This window comes from Neltuma alba, unplaced genomic scaffold, assembly GCF_004799145.2.
Source record: "Neltuma alba isolate B1F8T4 unplaced genomic scaffold, ASM479914v2 tig00011705_pilon, whole genome shotgun sequence".
Classification (NCBI taxonomy): Eukaryota; Viridiplantae; Streptophyta; class Magnoliopsida; order Fabales; family Fabaceae; genus Neltuma; species Neltuma alba.
In genome coordinates this window covers 501977-515425 of record NW_021636342.1, presented here as the reverse complement: position 1 = coordinate 515425, position 13449 = coordinate 501977, and the positions used below count along the sequence as shown (strand labels likewise).

The window sequence follows — 13449 nt, the reverse complement described above, 5'->3', positions numbered from 1 at the left end:
ACTGTTCCAGTAATTCAGTTTCTGTAACTCAACAAGTAAGGACAATTAATTAAATCTGAAAATGAACTATGTCAATACGAGAATCGAAGGGAAGAAGCATTTCGTAATCTCGTTTTCCAAAGACGAGCCCACAGAAGAGATAAATGAAGCTAACTTTGGTCGGTGAAAACTAGAATGATGCAGCCTAGATAGAACCTTTCAACAAAGAATCTAAATTTCATCAATGGGACCCAAAGTTGGAAGAATAAAGGCTCCAACTAAAATCCAAAACCAATCATAGGAAATAAGAAAATTACAGGTTGTGCCGAAAATTCAATACCACCTGGAATCATCGCCAGGATCATAAGCGGCCGTATCAGTAGGTGGCCGTTTCAGATTAGAAAGCGAGCTAGTTCCAGCGGTGAGGGTTCCCGAAGGATTCCTGTGATCCGCATGCTGAGTCGGAGACTGAAAATTTGGCTGCGAGGAGCTGTTCTTGAAGAAGGAGGAAAGGGCGGCGTCCAAGTCGAAGTTGTGGCTCTCCAAGAAGAAGAGGGCATCGTCATGGGAAGCAGAAGTCATATGGCAGAAGGAGATTATAAGAGACGCACGGCTCACAGCATCGGAATCGTTTTCCATGGCCTCAGATTTTGTTGACGAACAGAAAGCTTACCATATTATGCCCTCTCACTGTTCTATTCCTTTCATATGCACCGCCACGTCCGAGGTTATATGTGCCTGTAACTGACAAACGTGTCCTTATAGCAAGTCCCCACAAGAGACCACATGTCATGGTCAAAAGGTCGGGTTCCTTGCCAACCCTGTTATTGGGCCTATTAACATGCAAAGCTACACAAAGTCATTTAAAGGGTGTTTAGGTAGAAACAAAACTATGATTTTAAAAATGTTTTTACGATATAAATATGTATAGTTGTTTGTCTTAATTTGCGAAAAAGTGTTTTTGAAAAACACTTTTAGCATGACCCAAACACCCCCTTAATAGCTATTAATACTTTCTAATTTATTTAAAAGAAAAAAGCTTAGCTTGTTTTAATTAAAGCTTATTTTGCCTAAAATTAAAAGCACCGCATCTATGACTAATATTTGCTATAAGGAAGTAGGAAGTGTCAATAAATTACAGATTGATGATCAATGAAGGTGGAGTGAAAGCAAGAGAACGAGTTAAACTTGTGTTAGACGGAATGGTATATAAGGATTCGCCAATGATCGCATTTTCCTCTGATGACCACTTTCAGCATCATTCCGTTCATCAGATTGGATGGTTTAACAACGATTACATTTCCTCTTTTTAACAGCTCTGACAAAATGGGAATTCCCGGCTATAGCAAAAAACGGAACAAATGCAGCCTGCATTGAGCAACAGGAAAGACTTGTCCAATGTAAAGAGAGAGATCACTAGCATGAAATAATAAACTAAACTTGACATCCAAGGAACGAGAAAATAATTTACAAGCGAATCTGTTGCTAAATCTCAGCATCTTGTCCTCCATCTTTTTTTCTTTAAAAATAAAAACTAGTGCCAGTAAACTTGAAGGTCTTCAGTAATGCAAGGAAATAACCAGTTGTTGAACACCGGAAATCACAATTATTGGCATTTAGGAAGTCAAATAAGTAGGTAATAAATACACAGCAATTTTAAGACTGAACGTCATTTGCAACCTAACACCCCCCCCCAAAAAAAAAAAAAGTAGGAGCACAATGACAACCTTGAAAGATTCTTCTTCTTCTTCTTCTTTTTAAATATTACAAGGCAAACAAATAGCTTCAGATAAATAGTGGGGTTGAACTTGCGTTCTCCCACTTGTAGAGAAGCTTTCATGTCACTATGTCACATGAGGCATTGGCCCAACTTCAAAAATTCAAAGACACAAAGCATATGATAGAAAAAGCATAGTCCAGTAAGTTGCTCAGGTTGCAATTTATAGGTATTGGGTTGGATTAATATATATTAGCAGATCTTTTTGACCACGGCCATTGATGCACAGGCGGCAGCTGCCTCTGCTATTAATGAAACTGGTTGGCGAGCCTGGAGGCAAGAACCTACATCAAATGGATGCAACTCAGAACCATTAAAAATGAGGTTGACACCCGGAAGGAGCACTTCTTTGCTGTCATTTTCATCTGGGTCTGATTCAGTTTCCAACATATCAGCTTGAGGAATTTCTTCCACGGGTCTTGTGGCAGCCTCATAAACAGGAGTAAAGGCGTTTGATCTGCATTAACCATTCAATAGTAACCAGTTTGAGACTTGAGATGATTAGCAGATAAAGCTAGAAATAAAGAGTACTAAACCATAACTCTTTAATTTCCTTTTATTGCTGTATAAGTTTACTACTATAACTAAATCACTTGCTGTGCAACCTATTCAAAAAGAAAAGGATATCAGCTTCTGTGCGACATCTATCAATAGGCCAGTATTGGGAAGTTGACAGTTTTGAAACTATGCTCTATGACACCTCACCTGGCCTTCTGCAAGCGAAAACCATCCGCAGGCAGCCCTTTGTAGAGTTTTCAGCCACTAACTTTGATAACAAATGATGTGTACTCAAGTAGAGGGAAGAATCCTCCCCTAAAAGCTCATTATTGTAGTACTTAAGTAATCTCTTGAGCAATCTAAGCTACTGAACGATATGGAAGTTAGACATTTCATACTACCTTGGTCCCTATCGCTAACAGATAGACACTAAAATTCATAAGAAAGCCTTGAGACAAACCAATAAATTTCCATCGTTACCAACGAAGAAACAGTTCAGTGGCAAAATAAGAAGCTAGTCCTGTTAACCTGATTGGTTGCAGCCACAGGATATTCTACAGGGGTCAAAAGTTATTTTTCAGTAGAATTTTATGGTTGATAATGAAGGTTTAATCATCTACATCTAAGATGGCTAATAAATCTTTATCTGAGTGGCTCAAGCAAGCAGACAAAAGAAAGTTAGTGGCTATATAATGTGCATTATCATTGCACAAATCTTTAAAAGGATTCCAAGAAATACAAACGAAAATCAAGGGCAAGATGAAGTCTGGAACCACCAATTGCGACACATTGAGCAAATGTTCGCCAGGTTTGACGGAACAACTTGTTTCAACCGGGGTCTAAAAGCAAATTAGCAGAAAGTACGATCTCTTTCTTCAGTGTATTTGTAGCACAAGTTACCAAAATATTTGACCAATATTTATATTACAGAAGAATCCATTTGATTATTTTGGTGAAAGTAAGTGATTTTCTGTTGTCAAGATGACACTAATTGAGATCATTCCTTTATCTGATGAGAAATTTCATCCATCCATGTTCTAGCAATGAGTCAATAGAAGTTCTGACCAACCTTGGAATGCGGCCATCAAAGCTTAATACTTCAGTTAGGCAGCGTTGTTGATTAGCAAGCTTTAATCCCTGATGCCCACTCAATGCCCCTGAAATTGGAAGAGGGTCCACAGACGGGTTCAATCTACCACTAGCATAGTTCATAAGCTGCGGAGAAGCATCCACAACGTGCCTTTTCTGGTAAAGAATATTTGCAGCAGGCCCTGTTGGTTGGTACTCTGCACAGATGTCATGCAGCCTTTTCCTTATGCTTTGCATTGAATCATGGTGTTCCCCAAATGAGCCAGTTTGAAGCAAACCTGACGAAACCACCCTTTTACATATACTACTGCAAAGCTTCGGACTGAAAAGTGGCATCCCAAATTCAACACTCAAAGGAACCCATTCAAATTTATCTTCATCGCATGAACACTGGTCTGATTCTCTTCCCTTAAACAATTTTAATAGGCGAATAAAACCAACTGTCCATAGTTCCATTCTGTTTGCCAAGTCTGTCAAGAGAGAATTCAACTTCAATATTTCCTCTTTGCGCAGTCGTAACTCTTTTCCTACAGGGGCAATTGAACCATCAGAGTTCTTTAGAGGCAAAGGAATATCTACCGTAATCACTTTGCCAGATTTGTCAAGATCATACCTACTGAGAGGCTGCACCAGAACAGCCGAATGTTTAAGAAGTGAATTTAGACAATGCAAGAGAGTATTTCCTTTAACAAGATTTCCTTCAAGCTTCCCTCCCAAGCCTCCTACAGTGGAACCATCCCAAGACCATATCAGAGCTTTCTCACAACCAGCCAATGGAGCAGGAAGTAAACGCAGGCACTGGCCTTTCATCAGAACAACTGACAGAGGCCCACTAGCCACAGTCGAATATAGAATAAGTTTCATCCAAGGTGTCATCGAACAATATGAGGGGGGACCAAAATGAGCTGGACCTGAAGGTCCAGGAAGAACCGATGATTGAGGAAGAGGCACTATGGACACAACTAAATCATAATCTCGAAGAAACAAACGCTCAAGAGCTGCTGGTGGAAGAGCAGCCAAGCTTTCAGAGCGAAGAATATCTACACGATATTTCTTTTTATTGCTTAACATTTCTGATTCAACATCTGAACCTTCAACTGCTATCAATTTCTCATCATTCAGGAGATTTGTCTCTGATTTACAGAATTCTGGTGTCTGCCCACGGTCACCTTGCAAGATAATAGGATGAGATACATCACCCGTGTAACCTGGAACAAGATCTGAGGTAACAGAAGCCTCCTCATACTTTTCTGAATGTAAGTTTAATAAATTATCATTATTCTTCCCACTTTCTGAAATGCCAGAGTCACCCGCTGTGCCAGTCAAAGGGATTTCAGTTCTCCGATAACTTGGATCATCATTGCTTGATGTAATAATACCCATCTTATAAAAACCTTCCTCCACTTTAGCATTAGTAGCATTAGCAATTCCACTTGATAGCAGGCATTCTAATACACAGCGCAGGCTGAATGCATGATTTGCAAATTCCTGTAGTACTCCCTCAAATTTTGCACCCTCCAAGGTACTAAGATCCTTGCAAAGATCAGAAATGCTGGCATGACCTAGTTTCCCCGCTTCATATAGTGTAACAGCATGAGATTTCAAACCTAACAAAATCCACCAAGAGGACAGACATGTTAATTTGATTAGAGACTCTAGATAGACAGACATGCAGTGAATTCTCTTGTACATGAAAAGACTGAAGAATAACAGGCATGAACCTTTGAAAACAGCACCCAAAAAGCAAGCTAATACTGCTTTGATTTAATAAGCAGAATACTTATGAATTTTCCAGAATAATAAAAAGAATATATATTGCCCATGAACCTGGAAGTCTTGTTATGGTTTGATATTCTCCGATTTTGCAGATTTATGAGATAACTGGGCGAATGAGCAAAGCATAATGGGCAACTAGCTCAATTATTCGCATGATATTGGAATGTGAAAACCAGAGTAGTGCAGAAGAGATCAAGATTTGCCTCAAATGCAGTAAATATCTAAGATTAGGGAAAATTTAACAAAAGAAACTAGAAATGGATAAATACAATTATGGTGCAACTATTGTCCAGCAAGTTTTTGAAGTGGATTTTTCACCTGGAGTCTGCTAAATCAGATTATGCCTCACTCCAAATGTATCATTCATTCTCATCCAAAGAGTGGTAGGTTACTATGACCTTTTTCTTTTTTCTTTTAACGTTTTACAGAAATCATGAAAATTTTGCTACCAAACAAAAAGCATGTTATTTAAAATAAACAAAACAAAAGGCATTCTTTAAGTTGTTCCGATATCTGTCAACGTTTTGGGTCTAAGACTGGCAAACTTGTAAAAACTTTGGAAATCAATTCTTGAATTTAACAATCTCATAATCAGACTGCGATCAAATTGTCATTGGTCAACAGAAAAATTTGATAGGAGAAAGATCTCAGTACTATCATAAACTCAAATATTTCTGCACAAAAAAAGCAACCAAAAAGGTGTTGGAAACTTAAAAAAACCATGATTGCACTATCGCACGAGAGTATTGAGATAAAATACACCCAAACTATGTTTAGAGTCCAACAAAATTGATTGATTAACAAAATGAAATTTGAGGCTAAAAAAGGCACATGGCCAGAACCTGGCGAAACAGAACCCATCATAAGATAGGATGTTATATTAGCATCAACAATTAGAGCAACACGAGTAACTGCAGAAGCAGAACTATGACCATAGTTCCCTGTCCAAGAAGCATCCTCCTGTTGATTGGAATCATTGCCAATGAGCATACTCTCAGCAATCAAACCAATACGAGAAGCATCTTCGCCATCAATAGAACTTCTAGGAGAACCAGTTATACTTATGTCTTGAAGAATAGATGCCGGATCAAGTACTTTGGTTGCCCAGCCTAATCGACATACAAATGATGCAGCAGCCTGTAGTTGCAACAAATCAGCCTGTAGTGTTGTTGCCAGTTCAGCAACTGTTACATTTTCACTTGAAACAACAAAAACTGCATACAATAACCTAGAAAATAAAGAACTCACGTTAAGGTTATCTTAAGGAAGCATTAAACAAAAAGGATGTGAATAAAAATTCAAACTGCGGCTTTACTCTTCAATAGGATCTTCATAAGACTGCTCTCGGTTGGAAACAAAACCTTCAAGCCTGGAGACTGAATCACCATAAATATAAATGTTATGACGTCTCTTCCCAACCTCAGGCAGCTCAAAATGTGTAGAAAGCGTCATCAAAAAACATGTTGCACATATCATATGCTTGATTACTTTACTGTTTTTTATCCTTCAATGTTTTATATATAAATATATATATATTTCATACTCCAGAGCAAATTGCCAATAAAACCATGCATGCTAAATCATATTTTAATCATTTAACAAATTTAGGTAATTTGCAAGCTTTTAAATGTAAACAAAATTGAAATAAAATAATACTTTGCAATCATAACAAAACTCAACCCTCAAAATTCAGTCCTCACCATAAATCAATTTTTTTTACTTTTTATTTTCCAAATCTTCTGGTATGCTTACCATAAACTCATTAGTCATATTTCCATAACAATAAGGCAATGAGAGGATACTAAAGCAATCATAACAAAGACAATAGCAGGAAGCACTTAACATGAAAAGTGAACAATTACTATAATAAAAATTACTCAACAATGAAATTTATTAAAAAGTTTGCTTAAAACTGAACCCTCAAAATTCAGTCCTCACTTTCTCCTGTTTCTCTATTTCCTTCACTCTCTTATACATCAATGCTTTCTTACTCCTTGAAACATTGACCTAGATCTGATTAACTCTGTCTCAGCTTTGTCTACCAATATCTGATTTTCTTTGCAGGTGTGATACAATTGCTGTTGGAGCAAGCATTGTCAGATTTCAGAGCTTTTTGGGATTTGATTGAGATCTTTGTCACCATAACTCATGACTGTGTGTTGACGCTAAGTCAAGAGATTTCTACTACGACACTGTCTAACCCTGCTGCGGCAGAGGATTTTGATGGGTTGCTAGTTGCAAAGGTTACAATATTTGTAACAGTTAGGCAGATATGATGTATATATTAGATTTCTTTCGTACATGAAGTGATACAAAAATATGTTTTGAGTTTGTAATCATGAAGATGTGATTTTTAAAGTGGCATAGATTCGGCTTTCTATTTTTTTTCCTTGCGTTGTGCTGCCATAAACAAAAACAACCAGTAGCAACTTTATAGGAACCGGTATGGTCATTTTGGTTGGTCAATTTGAATCATAATACATCAGGAATCTTTTGCTTTGTTGCATGTCTCATGAACATTTTACTTTTAAATAAGAATCCTAAAACATACGCCTGTACAAATTTTACATGAAGAAAATATATTAACAAAGCACCAAAACTTAGACACTGAGAGAACTCACCTTTAAACCGGTCATCAGGACTTACAGGAACATCAAAATAGATCAGTCCCCGTCTATAAAGAGCTTTTACTATGTCAGGATCAAACTGGACAAATGAATTACCTTCCTCCTTAGAGACTTTGTCTACAGTGGCCATTTCCTCTCCTGAGAGTTTCTACAAAAAGTGGAAGAAAATGTGAGGGAAAAAGTATACCTGATGAGTGAACACAAAAAATTTCTTATTGCCAAATTAACATAACACGATTTTATTGGAGCGAGTGCTTCTTTTCATCAGGATCAAAGGCAGACCTCACCTTAAATTCTTCCAAGGAAAAGTTCACAAGACAAATTCCCCACCACGGTTCGATTGCAAAATCTACAGGTTCTAGAGGTAAGGAATCTCTCGCAATTGACTTATTCAGTTTCCACATGATTTTCTGGATATTCCAAAAGTAAAAATGACGAGTGAGACAAGAATGATAGAAATTTGGAAGTTAAAAAAAAAAATGCTGATGCAGGTAGTTAGGCACACGCTGACATGCAAATGCAAAGCAAACCAACTATGAGTGTGAATGCCATATATGTGAATACTATTTATCTACAAATAAATACATGCAGTACCTTAGATCGACACTTGTTCATTATATCCATAAATTCATTCCTCCCAATTCCTGTAAGTCTTAAGGCATCTGCAGCACTAAAATTCGGGATGCTGTCATATGGTTGTTCTGCAAACAATGGAAACATGAATGATATTTATAGAGTCCAGCTTCCATGCATACTAACCTCTCAACATTTGGTAAGGCGTTACAACCACAGAAATTTCAAAAAAAAAAAAAAAAAAAAAACAAAACAAAACATTTTGCACACATCATCTTAGTCATTTTAATCAGATATCATTATTTGGCATATAGGCTGTTTGACCTACAGGCTACATCAGGTTAAAAAGAAAAAAGTTACATACTAATTTTGAGATATCTAATCGCCTCTTCATACCCTAGTGTACACTATTATGACTTCTCTTACCATCTTCACTAAATGCATTCGCTATTGGTAACACTTTATCTGGTAGCAAAAGTGTACTCCTTTCACTTACTCTAGGGAGCATCAACTGTCACAGAAGAAAATAAGTCTACTGTATGCCAGTAATCTAGTTAGCTAGACATAATGTATCATATAAAATTCTATCGTTTCAAAACATTTTTTCATATTTAAACGTTACAGAGGATATGTAGCAAAAGTTATTTGCAATAGAAAATGATTGAGACTTGGTATTATGGGATGCTAAATCCCACATTGAGTCCTATGAGATGCTCAGTGGAGCTTTTAAGTTGGTTGGTTTTCCCACCTCATCAGCTAACTTTTGGAGCATGGTTCTCTCACTTAGGCATCTATCATAAAACAATTTAATAAGCTTCACAGAAAGTTTATAGAACAGATGCATGTCTAGTTGAGATGTTTGACACAAACACCATTCCTTGGATAATCCAGAAACTGTCAAGAGCACAAAGAAACTGATGAATAAAAAGACACCAAATTTATAACCTGGAGAAAAGCCTCAATTTTGAGTTATAAAAAGCAACATTTGAGCAGAATCTTCAAGCAGAATTAAATCATTTGAGAATTGTCACAAGCAAGTAACAAGTTACCATTTCTCATTACTTCAAAAATCATATCACAATAGTATTGGAAAGGCGATACCCTCATTACACGGCAGACATACTCGGCCAAATGATAAGGAAATATCTGCAAGGGAAAAATATAACATTAAAAAGATTTCCTAAAACAAGAGAAAAAGAAATTGAAGGGGCCATGAAATGCTGCACTACATATGGAAAGTAAATCTAAGCTCTATAGTGAAATAAGACTGAAGGGTAATAAGACTGAACTAAATAAACAAAATGGAAAGTAAATCTAAGCTCTATAGTGAAATACAATATCATTAGTTCTAATTAATAATACATGAAATTAAGAATATCAACATCATGATCAGCAAAAACAGAGGCCAGATATCTCTACTAAAAGAAGTGCAGCAAAGTATATAGATAAGGCATTGTATCAATGCAATGTTCATTTGATATATGACTTCAATAGGATAGATCAACTGGAATTTCGGTGAAGAACATACTGCCAGATTCTTTTGTAAGTAACGCAGCATTTCTTCATAATATTCACTTTCATAACAAACTTTGCGAGCAAAACATCTATTCCATTGGAGCCTCTTCTTTATGCAGTAATCAACAATCCTGCATAATAATTCCATAGCCAGAAAAAAAATATATGAGGAGAGGCATGAGCACTGAAGTTAGTGCTTTAGCGGAGTGTATAAACTCATAGATATCTATTCAATTAAATGGAAACACCTTTCCAAATTTTGCAATATATCATGAAAGTCATTGATGCTTTGGTATATATATCGAGTTACTGTTGAAGGCAGTAGATATTTTTTTGGAGTCTCATTGTCGCAATTAATTTAATTCTACAGATACCCAAAATATTTCATTCTTGACAAATATATAGTGCAGAAGTCTATTATTTTTTTCTATAAGTGAAACTGACAGGTGAAAATTGATCAACCAGATTCAAACAGGCTAAAATATATACTGCAATGGAGAGAATATTATAAAGAACAGAATGACAATTAAATGATTTATTTTCAGCTAGAAAAGGAGATTATATAAAAAAAATGGAACTTGAAGGCTAGTGCGCATTCTTATCACAAAATAAATTACAGTGTGTGTGTGTGTGTGTGAGATTTACTGTTTATCACAAAATATGTTTATCTCTTTCAGACAACTAAAACTTCTAAGCTATTCAAGATTCTGAATTAAATCATATATGCCAAAAAAAGACTAACAGAAAAGAGGACATTTATCCAGGAAAAGAGTACAAAGCTTTCCCCTCAAAACAGAAAGTAAGGAAACAATTCTTATCCTCAATGTAGAAAAGCTCACTTATTCGCACACATGTCATTTGCAGATCCTAATTTTTCTTTTCACAAGCTGATCTAATTCCAAACAGAGAAAAAGAAAATTATATATGTTCTAAGTACTCTATTGCTTTCTAAAAATTGGCTACTGAAAAAAAAAACTATAGAATTACTATTCAGCTTAGTCATGTTCAATAAAAATATTAGTGAGAAACTTTTGTCATCTCATCAAGATAAAAGTGCTTCTAGTCTCTCATTCTATTGTTTCCCCTCTTTTTTTGGGCCGACTCTGTTTGATTCACGTGCAAGATGTATCCAGAAAAATAAATAAATTTTATTGTCATAATGGCATCTTTGTTTAGAACATGTGTCATGTGTATCGTGGTAGCGTCCAATCCATGTCAAGACAAATCGGGCACTGCTGGCTTGCTAAAAAATAAAAACATAACAAACGACAACTGAAGTTTTCTTATGTTTCGTATATCAAAATTCAATTTTTGCAAACAGCTTGAAATGAAAGATTGTTAGCAAGAGTTTCATGAACATAATCTCTAAAATGCCACTATATAAGAGACCCGAATATTGAAACAGCTGTTTAAGCAAAAAGTAGAACACGAAAGCTAATCTAACCTATTGTGCCACTCTTCTTTAGTGGAATGAATTGCCTGAACTCGCTTTGGAAGGCTCTCCCAAGGACATTCTTCTCTAATAGCTTTCTCAATCAACTGTTCATCAACCGTCATTGTAACTTGCTGCATTTTCAACTACCTTGGAAACCCAATCTACAACCTGAAAACAGAGCAGCACAAAGTGATCACCAATCAAAATAACACATTTAGTAGGATCACTGGGACAGAGACCCGGACAAAGGATATGGAGGCACCTGATCATGAGAAGCAGAGAATGCCTAATTCAGCTAGGGTTTGCAAATGCAAATGCGCAGACTCTGCTGAATCTATGTCGGCTATGAAGGTGTGTGTATGAGATCTAATGAGCGAGGCTAGTCACTGTCAGTACTGCCATTTCCATTATGGCGGTCGTTACGGCGTGTGCCGTGTTCATCAATCATCACTGCCCAAACCCGATGGGTATCTGGCCAGAAACCCGATGGGTATTTCCGATCCGTTTCAAATTAATTTTATCTTCGCGCCAAGTAATAAGCTGACTGCTGACGAATACAAGCAATAAATAATAACTCCCTAATTAGATAAATGGAATTTTAAATTGCGCGATATAATTTTGTTTTTGCACGTTTGGAACTTGGATCATGTAAAGAATAAAAGAATTGGAATATGAAATTATTTTCCCAATTTTATTAATTCGTCCCTTTTTGTTTGGACTGATGATAAATATTAAAAAATGATTTATTTTAGTAATAATAGTAGCTTGAATAAATAAAAACTTGTTACATTCAAAGCACATGATGAACTAATGCTCAGAGATAATACCAGTTTCATAAATTTTGTTTATTTAAAAAATTTATCACAAAACAAAAGGAACTAAATGTTCATTTGAAAAATATGAATATGACCGTGATTATACGTGCAACTAGCAACAAATAAACACAAACTTCTTTTAATAATTGAGACAAACACATTACAATGCTAATTTTCTAAGCAAGCACAATGATTTTTGTCGCAAAAGGGTTTGAATTTCCATTAAAATCCAACTTTTTCTTAATCGCATAGGAAGAGCCTTAAATAACTCATACTTGTTTACATCAGTGGTGAGAATATCATAAATTTGCAGCAACAGAGTGTTTTCCAAGTATCACAATTTTTCTTTTATAAAATTAACTAACAATTTTAGTTCCTTTTATCAAATTATTAATCAATTTTACACAAAATAATCGAATTATAGACATATCAAAAAACTGAAAAATAGGGATTATACCAAATTTAATAAATCATGAGTAAAATTGCACTACTAAAAAATTCAGGATGTTGAGTGCACTGAAAAATAAGGTCAAGATATTGGCTTTTTACCCAATATATATAAATATACACATTATCTCCAGTCCTAATTATAAAACCCAGTTGACTAATTTGAGGAGATTAAGGAAAAAAGTAAGTTTAGTTATTTGTAATAAATAGGTGTTGTCTTTCCTAAAATATCCTTACTAATAAACTATATTGGTTAGAACTACAATTATTAGAAGGACTACCTTGAAAAAAAATGTATAAATATGAGAGATAAAATGGATTGGGGTCTTATATTTAAGACCAAAATAAAAGTCAAACAGAGTCTTATATTAAGGACTGGAGGTAGTATTTTGTTTTGTTTCTAACAGCGCTAAACATGTTAGAAGCATCGTCGATGACTGAAGCCGTGTACAATAATTCAAATCAAGATATTGTAGCAGCAGAAGATCACCGCATCCAACAGGTAGGTTCAGAAAGTTATTTCTCGCCGGATTTTAATCCACCCATGACACGACGATGATGAACAACCAAGATCATCAAGAATTAACCAGTTTCACTAATGTTGCAGCAGCTTAAATCTAATTGTCTCAATGATTTAACAGTGGAGATGCATGGGAGACAATATAATATTGCAGTGGCTTCTTCCTTAAATGAACAAGGGAAGAAGGCACTTGTCTCGTAGCAGTTCCAGTCACATCAAGCATTTGTTAAGTTATTAGACTTGTACAATTACTACTACTACGTTCTGAGAACTAAACATCATGATAACTCTTATCCGTTTTCTTACTAAAAACCATCATGGACTATTAGAGAAGTTTTACGGTCTTATTATTTCAGTTATGTTGACAAAGAGAGTGGGCCCAGAAGAACTGTTCATTT

At 35.8% G+C, this 13449-nt stretch overlaps 1 protein-coding gene across 1 annotated transcript; it reads right to left on the bottom strand.

Annotated features, from left to right (window-relative positions):
• Nucleotides 1–1704: 1704 nt before the first annotated feature.
• LOC114717007 (protein FAM91A1) lies at nucleotides 1705–11613 on the bottom strand. Its single transcript, XM_028902088.1, has 11 exons — nucleotides 11532–11613; nucleotides 11279–11437; nucleotides 9848–9965; nucleotides 9369–9465; nucleotides 8341–8447; nucleotides 8034–8156; nucleotides 7741–7894; nucleotides 6435–6495; nucleotides 5962–6347; nucleotides 3324–4950; nucleotides 1705–2213 (listed from the first exon to the last, which is right to left on the bottom strand). The coding sequence occupies exons 2-11, from the start codon at nucleotides 11404–11406 to the stop codon at nucleotides 1949–1951; spliced, it is 3066 nt and encodes a 1021-aa protein (XP_028757921.1). The 5' UTR covers nucleotides 11407–11437; nucleotides 11532–11613; the 3' UTR covers nucleotides 1705–1948.
• Nucleotides 11614–13449: the final 1836 nt, after the last annotated feature.